The sequence below is a fragment of the Caretta caretta genome, chromosome 15, assembly GCF_965140235.1.
Source record: "Caretta caretta isolate rCarCar2 chromosome 15, rCarCar1.hap1, whole genome shotgun sequence".
NCBI lineage: Eukaryota > Metazoa > Chordata > Testudines > Cheloniidae > Caretta > Caretta caretta.
This window is the reverse complement of record NC_134220.1, coordinates 7,884,903-7,902,234: the sequence shown is the minus strand read 5'-3', so window position 1 is coordinate 7,902,234 and position 17,332 is coordinate 7,884,903. Positions and strand designations below refer to the sequence as shown.

Sequence of the window (17,332 nt, the reverse complement as noted above, 5' to 3'; positions counted from 1 at the left end):
ACCAAAAATGAGACGCTCAAGCAAAACAGCAGTTCCAGAAACTTAGCTTACTTGATGTACAGTGATGGACACAGTATAAGAACCTGAATAGGATAGATATAGAATCAGTATCTTTCGTTTCTTTTCTGTGATTACCTTTTTGGAGATTTTCATAATGAAACAGGCAATGAAAAGTACAAAAAGGTAAATGACTTACAGCTTGTATATGTTTCCAAATACTGCACACTTCACAGGATTGCCAATAGAACTATGTAATTGCACAATTTTACAGCTTGTCAAAGCTGCAAGACCAAACAATACAAAACTACACAAATATTATATAGACATAACATGTTAGGGAGGGGATAAGAGTAATAAAATAGGAGAAGACATGCCTGAACAGGGAGAAGAGGTGGATTAGTGTCTTTAGTGTATATTCTTATTATCCTACAAAATCTTTACTTAAGATGTAATATCTTCAGTGTATATAATGCTTCCCATTACAAAGGATCACAAAGCACTTTATAAAACATACACCGATATACACTGGAATTGCTTCAACTACTCGAAAAATGTAGTCACCTGTTGGGTCGCATGCAGCAGTTTCTTAACCCCACATTGTGCAAAACTACACATTTGTGAATGAGGAAAATAATATACCCCTAATACAATCCCAAAGTAATTAAGTAAGCAAGATGTAGAGTAATAAGACAGTCTTGTTGTGCTTGCCCATTTCCAATTTAACTAATATCTTGAACTCTTTCCTTAAGTACCCTGGGTCTTTCTGTCTACACAGGTTCTTATGTTGGTGTCCATCATTCTACTATAACAGACCAGTCTTTCACTCTTTCCCCTGACAGGAAAAGACAGGTTTAAAGTGGTAGTGGTGATTGTTGAATATAGAAAAGTGAGTGTTGGTTAGTATCAGTAAGGGTACCTTTGTGGGAAAACTTGGCTGAGGAAATAGATTTTGTATTAAGCTTTGATGATTACAAGTGACTCAGATTTATAAGCTGAAAGGCGGCTCCTCCAGCACCACAACATCCCTATACAAGAGATGTTGGCTCAGCGCTGACCAAAGGAAAAGGGCAACTCAGTGAGTCATCAAGCCAGCTCCTGTAGCACTTCTGGTTTTCCAGGGAGACCTTCTATCTAAGTACATGCTTGGCTCAACTCTGCTTTGCTTGCTAAATTTGAGATCACAACCCAAGCAGATATGAAAGCAGGGATCAAAGATCAGGTTTTTTGCTCATTTTAAACCTCAATTTTTGAGGTTTAAGAATGCATAATAGAACTATTAAGATTCAGTTCCAGCAGTAAAAACACAGCTCAGACAAGACAGAAACTTTCTGGATTCCTTCCTGAAACCATTTAGTAGGTTTAGACTTTCTGCTGCTAGATTCATTAGTGCATTGGGTGCAATAAGTCCTGTTGCTAACACATTACATAATCTGTTTGGCTTTCAGTGCTTGAAATAGCTGTTTTGCATATATGGTGGCTATGGACTGTGGACCATAGTTCAGTGTGATTTTCAGAGACATCTGACCCCCAGTAATAAAAATTTGGGGTCAGTTCAGATGAGCATTCGAGAATGAAATTGCAGAGATACAGAACGTATATGGACACAGTAGGATTCAGCAGAGAACAAACAGCATGTCCAGCTCTAGAGTCTAAACCTAGTTAACCAAAATTTCAAGTTGTCCTGGGAAGTGGGCGGGATCTGCTTATTTAAAAATTCTCAGAGATATTGCTGCTGGTCCTTGTGAAATCTGCTGACACACCTGTTACGCAAATGGCTATGTTTGTCGCTTTCCTTCCATAGGCCTCACTGCATCACCATATCTCCGTAGCACAGACTGATGAACTTCTCTCTGTAAGGAACTCTCAACGGGTTCCCCACCCCCTCGACTCTAAAACTACATCAGATGTTTTGAGGTAACATCTTCCAGGCTGTGCATTCCCCACCCTCCCAAGGCTATGAGAACAGTTGGCTGAACATCACTGAGGGATCCATTGCTTTGAACCTCAGAATCTCTCCCCTGCTTTAACAGTTCCAGTGTGCATTGTGCTCAGCTCTCTGTGGGTGCACAAGAGAGCCACCCTCCGTACATCCCTCCTGAGGGGATGGGAAAATTTTGTTGGAGTAAGGTACTGCCACCACTAGTTGAAAGTGAGTGGGGGGAAGAGCAGGAGCATAGTGGCCATTTCTCATATTCTCTGCACCAGTCAACAAGCTGGCAGGGACTTTGTTGGGAGTACATTCTCCCATCCAGAGAAATAGGGTTGGTGGGTTTTTTTGTTTGTGTTTTAAGTAGAAGCTAATGCACTCTCTCAATTTCCCTTCTCCTAAAGATAGAGTAGAAAGTAAACAAGCAAGCCTGTGTACAAGTCAATAGAGCTGGCCAAAACACCTTGTTTTTGATGAGCAAGATATCTGGGGGTTTTGAAATTTGGGTTCATGCCGCATCAGAATGAAACCAAATTTGCCAAAATGTCTCTGTGAATCAAAAAAATTAGCTTCAAAAACACAGCACTTCTGAAACAAAATGTGAAACTGACTGTCAGTTATGCTGAGCCTTTGCAGGTCCAGAGCAGCCCCATCGTACAGACTGTTGGGGCCAGTAACCTCAGGGCATCCAGACTCCTAACAAGCAACCTTAGGGTCCCCAGCCCTGGGGTGGGGCCGCTGACCATGTATGTCATCCTAGGACTTCCGGGCTCCCAGCTCCAAAGAAAGTCGCTTTGGAGTTGTGGGTGGCATGCAGGCACTCGGTTCCAAGCTGGGAGCTGGAAGCCCTAGCATGGCCCCACGCTGGAACTGGGATTTTTAGGACATCTGTAGTTCCTGCTCTGCATCAGGGAGCCTGGCCAGATCCAAGAGACCCAGCTCCAGCCAGGGTTCTGAAGGCTGCCAATCTCTCTGCCCTGGAGCTGGCAACCTAGCCGCTCCCAGGGCTCAGCTGCGGAGCAGTCAATCCTGGAACAGCAGCAGGTTTCCGATGGAAATCTACCTGGTTTTTAGCAACATTTTGTTGACTCTGCAATAGATTTTGCTCCAGCAAATCGATACTGTCTAACAAAACTAAGTTTTGTCAGACATTCCTGACTTGTAGAGCTGGTTGGAAATTTTCCAAGTAAATGTTTTAGAAAAGACAGCATGAAGAGCAGGTCCGTAATTTACCAATGCCATCACTCAGTCTCTCTCTCTCTCTTACAGGTTTGTTTTGGAGCAGTACAATGCACTGTCCTGGCTCACGTGTAACCCTGCCACTCAGGATCGCAGCTCCTGCCTTCCTGTTCACTTTGTGGTGCTCACTCAGCTGTACAACGCCATCATGAATATACTTTAATAAAAAAGCACTTGTTCCTCTGGCTCATTCCCCCCTTTACCTGAGAAATGTGCCACAGTCTGCAAAAATCAAAACTTTGCTTCTCTTCAGACCAGGCCCGAGGTCCTGTGCTGTGCTTCAGTTCCTCCATAAGCACACGTGATCTCTGCAGTGTTCAAAACTAATCGACCCATTGACACATCTCTGGCAGCTTCTATCAAAAATCTGGGCCCATCCAGAAACAGTGAATATACAGTATCCTCAATCCAGTGTTATTTTAGAGGCCCAGTAATTACTGGTCAGTGTGAAATAAAGAAAAGGAAGAATCTGAAGACGATGTCCTTTTGCAAGGGGAACTGATTTACAATTAAGGGCAATTTCAGCCCTGCACGTAAAGTCTTGTAGTGACCAGTTTGGGTTGCCTAAAGGTTACTTTGTTTGAACAGCATAAGCTGGGATTTTGCAGAAAAGGAGAACCAGTTATATTCTATTATAAATAATGGAGTTTTCTGTCTACCTGGAGTTCCTATCAGAGTGGATTGGGATGAATGCATGCATTTGTTTCCTGTCCATGTAGATGTGAAAGGTCTGGAGATATTTTAATTTTATTTATTTTTAGGTTTTGTTGTTTAAATTATAGAGGACCAGGTACAGTAGATGATCCTAAAGACCCAGCTCCGTTCCAGCGGAGGATTATTTATCTACATACCTCTTACTCTTCTGACCTAGAAATCAGAAATGGAGCTAAAAAACAGTAACAATCAAAATACAAATTAGGAAGACCATGTGCGAAAGGGGAGCACATTCAGAACTCTAATAGTGTCAGCATTTTCTGATAAGAACATGCTCTGCTTTAAAGAATTCAGCTGTATTTAGCCTGGTTAAAGCAAGAAGTGGCCAGTGTTTAATGAAGGATAACACTACCATATGGAAGAAAAGAGAGAGGGGTGGGGAGGGAAAACATTTTAAAGCCCAAAATAAAGGCAAATTGAAAGGGGTAAGTTAATCTATTGTAGAGCAGTGACTGAGATATATTTCCAATGAATTTAATGATGTTAGAAAACTATTACTGAAACCTGAGTCACCCATAGCTCGGGGCAGACTAGTCCATGTACATATCCAAAAGTATGTTTTTTGTTTACAATGAATCAGTTACAAATCTGGTGTATTTTTTCTGACTATAGGAATATTATTTCAAAGAAATAATTTTTAAAAATTATATCATTAAATTAGTACTTGAAGCTATGCCACTGTGGTGGAAAAGTTACTTTGTTTAGTAAAACAATTGCCATTTTTAAAGGTTAATGGTGAATTGAAGTATTTTTATGACTCCTTCATTCCAGGCTTCAAGGGGTTTATATTTAAACTCCATTTTCTAATGTTTGTTGTTGCACTGTGCAGCAGGCATGGATTGCCTTATGTGAGGGGTCAGGGCACTTGGATCAGGCTGTGAGATCTAGTTATCTATGGAGAAAATCCTACAAATTTAAAGTTCTTCCAAAAGACTTTCATGTTCTGGTTAAAAAAAAATTAAATTCTATGATTTTAAAAAGTATTTTTCTTGAGATAATGTAACATTTAAAACAAATTATATTAAAAAATTGCTTTTGTGATGGGAAGGTGAAAGCAGAGGAGTAACCTGTAAATGGATAATTTCAGTCTCTGCTCCAAGCCACCCATGTGGGTGTCTCTTTGCAATGTATAGGTAAAAAAAAAAAATTAGATATCAAAACCATTTGTATCTAATGTGTACAGTGTAAAATTGACTTTAAAAATATTGCAGTACTATTTTTTCTTAATCAGAAAAGAAAATTCTCAAGGCCTTTTGAAGAGCATAAAAAATGAAGATTGTAAACTTGTATAAAAAAAATTTAACTTGGGGAGGAAAAAAATGTAAAGTAGACATTTGTAATCTTTTACCACTTTGGGGTTATTTGTTCCCAGGATTCATCTGAACTTTGAATTATTGTTTTGTTTGGGGCTTTTTTTTTTAAATGGGCTGTTTTTATCCAGGGGCTTTTCTTCCCCAGAAACCCAGTTCTAAGCAAAAATTTAAAAAGGGCAGCAAGGAGTAGTTTTCATCTGGTGTCATTTTTATTTAATTTTTTTTTAAGTTAAGAGAAGTTGTTGACATATTTATATGTTTTTGTGCAAAATAAATGAATGGCAATAGATTTTAAAGAAAAAATCTTATGTACTTCAGTGTGAAAAAGTCTGTATAATATTTCCCTTAAATATGCATTATTTTACTTGTGAGTTTTTTACTGAATTAATCTGAAATGTACAAGCCCTGGCTTTCCTACAGCGTGAAGAAGTTTTTTTTTTTTTTCTTAATTTCTAACTTTGGAAATCATGCTGAAATCAAAATTATTATTACAGTTGTTTGAGCTAGAGGGAGAGGGTGGGGGGAGGAGGGAATGTCCAGCATGCTTGTATGTATATTTCAGAACCTTTTTTAAATGTAAAAGCTGTACATTTCGGGGGAGTTCTGAATTTCTTTGTTTTTTTTTTCTCTGAGCATTTTGCAGTGAGCTTCTTTTATATATAGCCAACAATTTGAAAGAAAACAAAAAAAAAATGTGAAGTTCATTTTAAATCTACAGTATATCGCTGGTACAGTACACTAAAAAGACTTTGATAAAAAGAAGAAACAATAATAATAAAGACCTCCATTTTAAATGTCATTCATATATACCTTGTGGATGAGAGCTATATACTTTTACACACTTTTTTAGATGAATAAATTATTGAATTACTGAAACTTCTGGGTGGAGTTTTATTCTCTGTGGTATATTCTTTGACTACTGCTGAATTATTAGCAAAGCCGTCCTAGAGAGTAAAGGTTTTGTGTTTATATGTAACCGTACTATCTATACAGCATGCACAGAAATGAGGTCCATTATGTGCATTTTGTCGTATTCATTTCTTCAGGAGCAAATCTAATCCCTAGGGAAGGTAACTTAGAACTAAGACACCTTGGCTGTTAAAATGCATTTAAAAATCCATAGCTTCCTCCTAGGATGATGTGACTTGTTATGATTGGCACTGGCATGACTTCACACTGCAAAGAAATGAAAATTATATTAAAAAGAGCTCAATATAACAATTGTTACTGTTAGAGGTGGCAGTAGTGTAAAAGCAAATACAGCAACCAAACTGTAAATAGTACGGGTTGTGAATCTAGAGATACTCTTTGTAAAGCACTTTTAATTCCAAGAGCTTTATCTACTATGGATGAAATGTATCCCTATGTACCTATGTTTTTAATGTGAAAGTTAAATTACTCTCCCTCCTTCCCCCACACTGGGGTCAGCCTATATGTGTAAAACTGAAATGCAGTTGCTTCCATGGTAGAGAGGACCACTAGTGCACTATGGGTGGAGTAGTGAGGAACTTTCAGCTAAACCTCTGTTCTTACAAAACGCACCATGGGATCTTCAGTGCAGGGCAGACAACACACTGGTTTTTAAGATCTCATCTAAAAGACATGACACACAGTAACTTGCATGGGAATTCAGTTTATTTCAAAGCCTTAGCTGGCTGTGCTATGATTTGAAACCATAGTTGAAGAGTACAGGTTTTTGCACTCAGAGGCCTATTGCTCCTCAAGGGCTGAGAATCTTCCTCTTCAAGAGGCTCTAAATGAACTCCTAGGATTTGGTCCTTGATGGTTCCATAGCACTAAGAACTTTGCCCTTATTTAGACCATTACTAGAAATCCTCCATAAAATTATGTTGATGGGCCCAGTTCAGATGTGAATGGATTTGTATTGACCTGCATGACCTATATATTTGCTTAATCATTTTCTCTTCCGCAGTGCAATTACTATTGAAAAATGACTGCGCAACTATGAAGTTTATTCTCCTATACAACAGCTGCATGTTGGAGGTCTGGTGAATTTTCATTGAGCTACATGGAAGTTTTGGCCACGTAAAAACCAGGTTAGAACCAATGCAGTGGGGGAAGTAAATTTGATTAGCTGTATCTGACCAAACCAGTTTCCAGTGTTGCATTTAAAAGACTGCCATACCAACCCAAATGGAGGTATATTGAGGGTTTTGTTGAACTTGCTCAGGAAAGGTTCTTGGAAAATGTAGCAAAAATAAGCTCTTCATCATACAGAAAATTCAGTTGAACACAGTAATTTTTCCTGAGATTTCATTATTGCCAAGTCAGTCAATCCCAAATCATTGCAAAAATTGACAGTCCTTTGGTTTTATTGGTTAAAACACCTCACCACTTTGTAGCAAGTTCTAACACCACCTTCACCTATCTGGCTGGCCTGCATCCTGACAGAAGCCATCCATTTACAACAGCTGTGTCCCTTCAAAACAGACAGGATTTGTGTTGGGTCTGCAGAGTGTAGACAACACTGGAAGACTGACCTTCATAGATCTCTTTCTTGTAAGTTATGGTTCAACACCTCACTCATTTTCCATTTGAAGAGAGATAAAGCCCATCTCCACATGCAGTTACAGCCTTGGACAGATGGGACTGCCACTCAATATTTGCTGCTGTATAACCTCCAACTGGGACTTTCTAACTCACTGCTGAGCTCATGAAATTGGCTTTGCATATAAAATTTTTAAATTTAGAAATAATCATAGACTAAGGTAATTGCAAGAGAAGTCCCCAACCTTCTCATTCGAGATTTCTTTAATCTTAAAATCCATATGACAAAAATTGTTGTGTTTATAGTTTATTTTATTTAACTAATGCTTGTAAATCCTATACAAATTATAAAATAATATTGCTTAGAAGTTCTTAGGAAAACAGGGCCCCATGAAAATGGAACCAATTCTCTGGTAAATATTTTAATTTTTGTCTTATACTTGTGAGTGTTAAGGTCAGATTTCATTGCTGCTGTCCAGGATTCCTAAAAAGATACATTTCATAACTCATTGGTTGGGGGGAAATCGAATAAAAAATTTACTCTGAACTAATTGCTTGTAAACTATATTTGTGTAGTTGTGGTAATAATCATGACAAACTAGGACTTATAGAGGTGAGTCTTACGGTTAAGATAATTTATCAAGTTCTTCTTAATCGAGCTGATTGGAAAATGAGGGGAAAACTTTTCAATATGTGTTTATAGTGTCAATTCTATTTTTGTCTAAATGTTATGATCCGCTAAAAATAAAAACAGATTTAAGCACAGTTGTATGAAGCATCTGCTATCTGAAATCATGTGGGAATATACTGCACACACTGAAAGAAATTTAGCATAAAACTAATGTTTATCTCTCACCATTTACAATAGAAACAGAAACACCATTGACATCCCAAAACAGGAAACCTTTGGTCTCTCACAGCAAAGCTATATTTATAAAATTACACTGCTACCATTTCCCTGTTTTGAAACTGAATCTTAACACTTTGACTAATGTTTACATGGGACAGACTATTTTATGTTTCTAGACAAGACCAGATTGTTGCATTTCAGCTATCAGCAATCAAGGCAAAAGCGCTTTATGGTTTACTGTGGAACAACAATGTGCATACGACTCCTGTAATATCGAATATGCTCACCCAAGAACCCCAGCTGCAGTCACACCAACTTTTCCAGTGTGACCAATCCTGTGAGCTGCACAGCCCCTTGATTCTCATACAGTTTAATGGCCTAAGAGAAATAGATGCATAACAGAAAATTGTAAAAAAATCTTGTTTTTTCCTCAAAGGAAGTAAGGTGCATTTAACTGAACAAGTATTAAAATAATTGGTTTTTCTATGTACCACACCGTCCTTCCACGGAAGTGTATTGAAACCCATTTAAATGAATAGTATGCAAGGGATCAAATAATATCTAGCCCAGATAGCTCTTTTTATCCATGGATCTTGAAGCACTTTACAAAGGAGGTCAGTATCATTATACCAATTTTACAGATAAGGAAACTGAAGCACAGAGAGGTGAAGTAATTTGTCCAATTTCACCCAGCAAGCCAGTGGCAGAGCAGGATACAGAACCTAGGCCTCCTGGGTCCCAGTCCAGTGCTCTGTCCTCTAGACCCCTAAATAAAGTAGAGAATAAATCTCTAATGCACCAAAAGGTATGTAACAACTCCTGTGGAATATTTTTGGTGACATTAAATGGTTATTCATAAATATTAGCTTCTTGACCATGAGTCTCAACAGCAGAATCAAACATTTTGAAATCAGAGTGCTGCTTGATCCACAGACGCAAGTTCTAGAGTGGGTGCCATTAAGAAGTCAGAATTTGCCAGCAGTTACTGGGGCATTTGCAAAAGCACACCTTTCCCTATGCTCCCAATAGGAAACAATTGTGGGATCAGCTCTCCATGGGCATATGGTGACTGCCATAGCTGGCTCTCTACAGAAATGGTTCATGAGATCTGGAGACTGGGTTAGACCAAATTGTTACTGATAACTGGGGAGTGAAGGAACAATAAAGTCCTCTCTTCATGAGACTCTAGCAATTAACAGCTACTTACCGGAGAAAATCTTATGCTGTAGCACATTTAGGACAAAAACAACAGAAAAAAAACCTGCTATGGATTTGAGACATTTTTACACTTACAAATGCAACTCAGGCCCACACTGAACAAAGGGGAAATAAAAATGCTTTCACCGACAACTTCCTGGGCTGCCAAACCACATGCCAGTGAAAATGTGTTTAAAATGGATGGGAAATGCAAAGGAACATTTAAACTTCAACCCCAAACAGTGGCTGCTATTTCTGCTGGAGCTATGCAACGGACTGAGGGAGAACCACGTAATTCTGAAAGCTGAATTGCAAAAGCCTCAGGAGAGGCATGATGCAAAATTGCTGAACCTCCGAAAAAGGTCTCGCATGGTGGCTTTAGAGAAAAATATTCCTAAGTTACAAAAGCAAGATGATGCAATTGGGAGTTCTTAGCTTATTGGGGAAATGGCGCCTTTGGGATTTCAAAACTATCCCTAGGGTGCAAAAATGCCCCAGCTCCTTTCCACTTTAAAACTAAAGATGTGACTGTGCCAACATGTTCCAGTCTAGACTTCTCCAGGGCGTGAGCTGAGGCTGCCCTGCCCTTTCTCCACGTACAAACCTCCACTCCAATCAAAATCCGATTTACATTCTGGGTAAATTAGGCACATGAAACTGCAGCAGAGAAGTCGGTGGAAAGACATGATACACGGGGTTACAGCCTCTTCAAACGACAACTCGCCAAGTGATATGACCTTACTTAGCTGTAAGGGTTGATTTTTGCCCTTGGAGTCACACACATAAGGCTCCCAGCAAAGTTTTTTTGGGGGAAGCTTAAGTCAAAATATTAACAGCACGAGGCACTTAAAAAAAAAAAAAAGAATCTTACATTTTACTGCAATTCACATAAGACCCCACACACTGAAATCAATCGGCAGAAGAAAAGTGTCTACAACGATTTTCCTGTGTCCAAGTACAAGAGGCACTATGCCTAGCACTGCTGCTGGCATACTGTAAACTGATGGTCACTAAGGAAGGCCACACGCACACCCAGCTGTGTTGTGTTTCCATAGTATTCAGTCACACTGTCTTTAAAATATAAACCTTTCAGTGCCGGAGCCCTGTTAATGGTGTTTTTCACCTACTGTACAGTGCAACTGTGACATATCAATGACAGAATAAAAATAAACTGTACTGACAAGAAAGTGGGAGTTTTCCCATTAGTGGGCTCCTCTCACAGAAAAGATGGTGTCGGGAAAGCGTTCAAGGTGATATTTCAACAGAAGTACGTAGTCTTACATTCAAATACTATTTAAATAGCAGAGGTTTTATAGACTAAACCTAAGAAATAGCATAGCCTAAGTCATCTATGAATATAAAAGTGTCCCCTTTCTACTGGCTACCTGAATTCTGAAGCACTTAGAGGAGAGGAATGTGATCAGGAACAGTCAGCTTGGATTCACCAAGGGCAAGTCCTGCCTGATTAATCTAATTGCCTTCTCTGACGAGATAACTAGTTCTGTGGATGAGGGGAAAGTGGTGGACTTGTTGTTCCTTGACTTTAGCAAAGCTTTTGACACGGTCTCTCACAGTATTCTTGCCAGCAAGTTAAAGAAGTATGGGCTGGATGAATGGACTATAAGGTGGATAGAAAGCTGGCTAGATTGTTGGGCTCAACGGGTAGCGATCAATGGCTCCATGTCTAGTTGGCAGCCGGTATCAAGTGGAGTGCCCCAAGGGTCAGTCCTCGGGTCGGTTTTGTTCAATATCATTGACGATCTGGAGGATGGTGTGGATTGCACCCTCAGCAAATTTGCAGATGACACTAAACTGGGAGGAGAGGTAGATATGCTGGAGGGTAGGGATAGGATACAGAGGGGCCTAGACAAATGAGAGGATTGGGCCAAAAGAAATCTGATGAGGTTCAACAAGGACAAGTGCAGAGTCCTGCACTTAGGATGGAAGAACCCCATGCACCGCTACAAACTAAGGACCGAATGGCTCGGCAGCAGTTCTGCAGAAAAGGACCTAGGGGTTACAGTGGACGAGAAGTTGGATATGAGTCAACAGTGTGCCCTTGTTGCCAAGAAGGCTAATGGCATTTTGGGATGTATATGTAGGGGCATTGCCAGCAGATCGAGGGATGTGATCGTTCCCCTCTATTCGACATTGGTGAGGCCTCATCTGGAGTACTGTGTCCAGTTTTGGGCCCCACACTAGAAGGAGGATGTGGAAAAATTGGAAAGAGTCCAGCGGAGGGCAACAAAAATTATTAGGGGACTGGAACACATGACTTATGAGGAGAGGCTGAGGGAACTGGGATTGTTTGGTCTGCAGAAGAGAAGAATGAGGGGGATTTGATAGCTGCTTTCAACTACCTGAAAGGGGGTTCCAAAGGGGATGGCTCTAGACTGTTCTTAGTGGTAGCTGATGACAGAACAAGGAGTAATGGTCTCAAGTTGCAGTGGGGGAGGTTTAGATTGGATATTAGGAAAAACTTGTTCACTAGGAGGGTGGTGAAACACTGGAATGTGTTACCTAGGGAGGTGGTGGAATCTCCTTCCTTAGATATTTTTAAGGTCAGGCTTGAGATAGCCCTGGCTGGGATGATTTAGTTGGGGATTGGTCCTGCTTTGAGCAGGGGGTTGGAGTAGATGACCTCCTGAGGTCCCTTCCAACCCTGATATTCTATGATTCTACCTATGTGGCATCTCATCCTCATAGTACCTCCCAAAGATTTATTCTCACAACATCCTTATGGGGTACATACGGTGGGAAAATGTTCCCATTTTACAGACAGGGAGCTGAAGCAGAGAAAAAGTGACTTGTCCAACATCATAGAGAGTCTATGGCAAAAACAGGAATTAATCCCAGATCTCCTAAGAGCCAGCCCCATGCCTAAAACTCAAGACTAGCCTTCCTGCCTTGCTCTGTTTAAAAGGTATTTTATTTTAGACATGCCTGGTTCTATGACCTGTTTAGCAAGATATTGGAAACCTACATGTCATATATAAAATTGTATACAGCAAGACCCATCACAACCCTTCCATGTAGGACACGCATGCATGCATGTGTGCAGACATTTACGGAACATGTTACAATTCATACACAAGAATGACAACCCTTCATGTCCTTTCCAAATGGGAAATGTTTTTGTCCTTGTTGGGGCCCTCCTTGGTAAGATGTTATTAGAAGCAGGTAAAAGACTAAACAATCCTGTGTTCCAGCTATTAAATTGTTTAAAAAAAAGAAGAGAATTGTGCCATTGAGAACATAGATCACAGCTTGTTGCAAAGCTAGAAATAATAATTTTGCCAATAACACACTGCCATCTTTGAGAGGAGTTTACTACCGACCCATTCCTATATCCAGAATCTTTCTCTCATACACACACACATTGGAGATCAGTAGTTGGTGCCCAGCCCAATATGTTTCCCATGAAAAATGTACAGGGCTAGATTATTGCTATTTAAAAAAAAATACATAGCTATAATTTCCAACAATTGGTGATAATTCTGAACTGTAACATTAATTAAATATATGCCCTATATATCCTTGCATTATCAGACTACGCCTCGTCGAGAAACTGAATTAATGTACCTGTTTGTCCACCAGGGGTCAGGCATTGATGGCAAATAAAACTACACAGTCCTCCTAGATTGGGCACTTCTTTTTTTTTTTTTTTTTTAACTGCACACGTACACAGTTTGATCATTAAAGGTCAACCACGCGAACAGGTGCAGGTTCACTGGTCAAAGTGCTTCACCCCAGCGTGTGATTAGTTTCAGCCGTAATCTCATTAGTGCCTGGGGAAAAGAGAAGCAGGGGAGTAGTGGGTGATGGGGGGCAAGGTGTGCATGAGAGGAGGGGAGAGGCTTTTAATCTCTGAAGGGTAATGATCCATGGAAGTGCTAACAGAAAGGTGCTGTGGAGGGACTCGCATGGCTGCTGGGTTAAGCAATAGTTTAGGAATTAAAGTATAATGGCTTTTGTGTTTCTTTCCCCCTCTAGAAATTGGGAGCATGTGGCATGCGTGTGCAGAGTGTGGAGAAGGTGTTGCAGCCACAGAAACAAATGTTTTAGTGCTTAATTTTATGTATCCCATTGCAGGCTTGATGGGCTTCTTCACCAGTCAACGTTAGAGCTGGACCAACGGAATCTGAACTGGGCGCACACTGAGCAGGCATGGTCCCAGCTTGGACTGGAGGCAGCCTACGGCTTAAACAATGCACGTGACCCGGTAGAGGGCAATTCATAATTCTGAACCGCACTGGCATGTCATGGGCCAGCCAAATCTTCCCCTACAGCCTTGGGATTGAAGAGGGAGATAGGTCACCTCTCCCTCTCGATTTCCAGCAGAGGGACCAGAGATTCACTCATTTCTGGATTCAGATGGCAAAACCTCCCTGCCCTAATCAACAGGCATATTGGGGAAGGGGAGGGAAATAACACAGAGGGGAAGAGAAGGAAATAGACTGAAAGACAGGAGTATAAATTCTGCTGCGGAAACCTGAAAGCATCTCTCTGGGAGGAAGTGGCTCCTTCCCACAACACCCTTGGTGTCTCAACAAATACAGGACCTAGATTTCATCCTTCCCCGGGGGGGTTTCGTGTCTCCACTTTAAAAAAAAATTATTCAAGCAACCTGGATAGATAAATCTGTTCTCCAAGCAGGAAACACTAGTCATTACTGCCCTCCAACTCACAGTCTAGAGATCACTAATAGAGGGAACAGGATTCTAAGGTGACCTCTGCTGCCTTGTGCAAAGTGCTTGCGTGGGGAGACACATACAACTGCATTCTCCCCCTCTCCCTAATTACAGCTTCTGTTGTTTTACTTGTGTGGAACAGATCAGAGAACTCCGCCAGGCACCCACGCCTTGGAAGATTGCTGCTTCCCACTTGTATAACCAGCAGGAAGAGAAGGCATCATCAACTCCCACATCTTCCATTATTTGGTGGGCTTTCTAATAGCGCCAGCTCCCCAAAGCCAGGGGGATTAGCTGGGAATCTCAGTTTTTGTTTGTTTGCTTGTTTTGTTTTCCATAAGTTTCTAGCCCTCAGGGTTATAGAGAAAAACATGATGATGTGACCCCAGCCTGATCCTAAAACAAAAAGAACCCAACCTGGATTTTTCCCCCCACATCTCATGGTTTTTTAAACCAATCATGATTTTCTGGGGCCTGACTCATGATTTTTGAATGCTTGGAGTTGGCATCCTGATGTCATCAGGGTGGGGCGGTACTTATGAACATTGAGGGGAGACAGCGTGTAGCCATGACTTCCGCAGACTCCCCCAAAAGATGTGGGGAGAAAGAAGGGGTCTGTGTTCTGAAAACATGGGTCTTCCCCAAGGATTCCATTCAGCTCCTGCCTCAAGCTTGGCCTTGTCAGCCGAATGCGATCTTCCTCTCCCCAGCAGCACCACCAGGCGACAGGCCTGCACATTGGACTAAAGTAATCAAATTCCACCACGCGTGGCAATGAATGTTTTGCAGCACCATGCATTCCAGCAAATTCTCTCCACTGCAGCCATGTTAGGCATAGGCTGAGGGGAAAGGGTCTCTACAAAAGCCCCCGGTACCATTGCAACACATGCATGTGAAAGAGGAGAGCCTGGCAGAAAGGCAGTGGTGGGAAGTGGCAGAGGCTGTCACCGCGTTGGGGAGCGGGGAGCCTTGAGCAGGGTCACAAGGCTTGAAAGCAAAGGGGTTCTGTTCAGGTTTCGATAATGCTACACGGGTCGGTGCCATGAGCGCTCGTTCGACCGCACGCACACGCTCCCCTCGCAGGTGTGCAGGATGGAAGCTCTCACTCGAGGCGTCAGCAGAGCACAGGCACGCACAGCAATCCCCTAACTGGCACCGGATTCCCAGCTACCGTCACAGCAAAGACCACCCCATCTGTACACACGCTGTCTGGGTTTACCGTTCTTTGCTACACGATCTGTGTGTGGAACACACCCTGCCTCCTTTATTGCTCCCAACCACCCCCAGTTTACCCTCTTCCCCAGCCTGGCCACCTCCCTCCATTCTTCACTTTGACAGTTAACCAGCAGCAGGAAAGCACTGTCCTGTCTCAGTTCCATGGACATTACCTCTGTGTCAGCTAACAGGGCAGGCAGAAGGCGGTCCTACAGTATCCATGGTGTGGTGCTGAGTATTAATGCATAATCCCGATACGCCTGAGGCTAGGCATTTATGGAACGGAACTGCTGTTACAGGCTCTGGTGCAATCGCTATCCAGTGGTTAAAACTCCCAGCCCTTCCAATCCACATGTTTTCAGGTATTAAGCCCAGGCCTGCCTACGCTCCCATGTACAAACATGGTCCCAGCTTTAAGAAGCATGCAAAGGGGCAGCAGTTAAAGGACAGGACAGACAGACGATATGGGTTACATTCCTAGCTCTGCCAGAATCAGTGTGTGATACTGTGGGCAAGCTATTTCAGCTCTGAGTTTCACTTCCCCCACCTGCGTAACAGCCATAATACTACTAACCTGCCTCCCTGACTATGAAATCACGAAAGCTTTGAGATCCTCAGTCAGAAAGTGCTAGCGAATTGCAATGTATTACTTCTCATTTACTCTGCACTGCTTAAAGCTACCAGGACTGTCTAGATGCCTTGAAGTGGGACATAACCTATGTCACTCTGGAAAAGGCAGGGTTTTCCTGCATGCCTTCACCTGTACCCACAGTACCTTTCATTCAGTCTCCTGACCATCTGCCATCTGTATTCACTGCGGGCCAGTTCACCCACGACCGTAAGGGAAATTCACTTAAAGATAAAAAGAAAAGGAGGACTTGTGGCACCTTAGAGACTAACCAATTTATTTGAGCATAAGCTTTCGTGAGCTACAGCTAAGTGAGTACTCCTTTTCTTTTTGCGAATACAGACTAACACGGCTGTTACTCTGAAACCTGTCACTTAAAGATAGGTTTCAGAGTAGCAGCCATGTTAGTCTGTATCCGCAAAACAAAACAAAGCAAATAAAAAAAAACAAAACAAAAAAAAACCCCAGAAGTACTTGTGGCACCTTAGAAACTAACAAATTTATCACAGCATAAGCTTTTGTGGGCTACAGCTCACTTCATCGGAAGCATTGAATGGAACATATAGTAAGAAGATATATATATACATACAGAGAAGGTGGAATTTGCCATACAAACTGTAAGAGGCTAATTAATTAAGTTGAGCTATTATCAGCAGGAGAAAAAAAAAACTTTTGTAGTGATAATCAAGATGGCCCATTTAGACAGTTGACAAGAAGGTGTGAGGATACTTAACTTAGGGAAATAAATTCAATATGTGTAATGACCCAGCCACTCCCAGTCTCTATTCAAACCCAAGTTAATGGTATCTAGTTTGCATATTAATTCAAGCTCAGCAGTTTCTCATTGGAGTCTGTTTTTGAAGCTTTTCTGTTGCAGAATTGCCACCCTTAAGTCTTTTACTGAGTGGCCAGAGAGGTTGAAGTGTTCTCCTACCGGTTTTTGAATGTTATGATTCCTGATGTCAGATTTGTGTCCATTTATTCTTTTATGTACAGACGGTCCAGTTTGCCCAATGTACATGGCAGAAGGGCATTGCTGGCACATGATGG

At 41.4% G+C, this 17,332-nt stretch overlaps 1 protein-coding gene across 2 annotated transcripts in view; it reads left to right on the top strand.

The window, feature by feature from the left end:
• Nucleotides 1–4,329, top strand: part of MED13L (mediator complex subunit 13L) — a 452,622-nt gene extending 448,293 nt beyond the window's left edge. For both annotated transcript variants that reach the window (XM_048821992.2, XM_048821995.2), the window contains 2 exons: nucleotides 1,802–1,914; nucleotides 3,197–4,329. In XM_048821992.2, coding sequence (XP_048677949.1) covers nucleotides 1,802–1,914; nucleotides 3,197–3,329 — 246 coding nt within the window. In that variant the 3' untranslated portion in view covers nucleotides 3,330–4,329. The remainder of the gene's footprint in view (nucleotides 1–1,801; nucleotides 1,915–3,196) is intronic.
• Nucleotides 4,330–17,332: the final 13,003 nt, after the last annotated feature.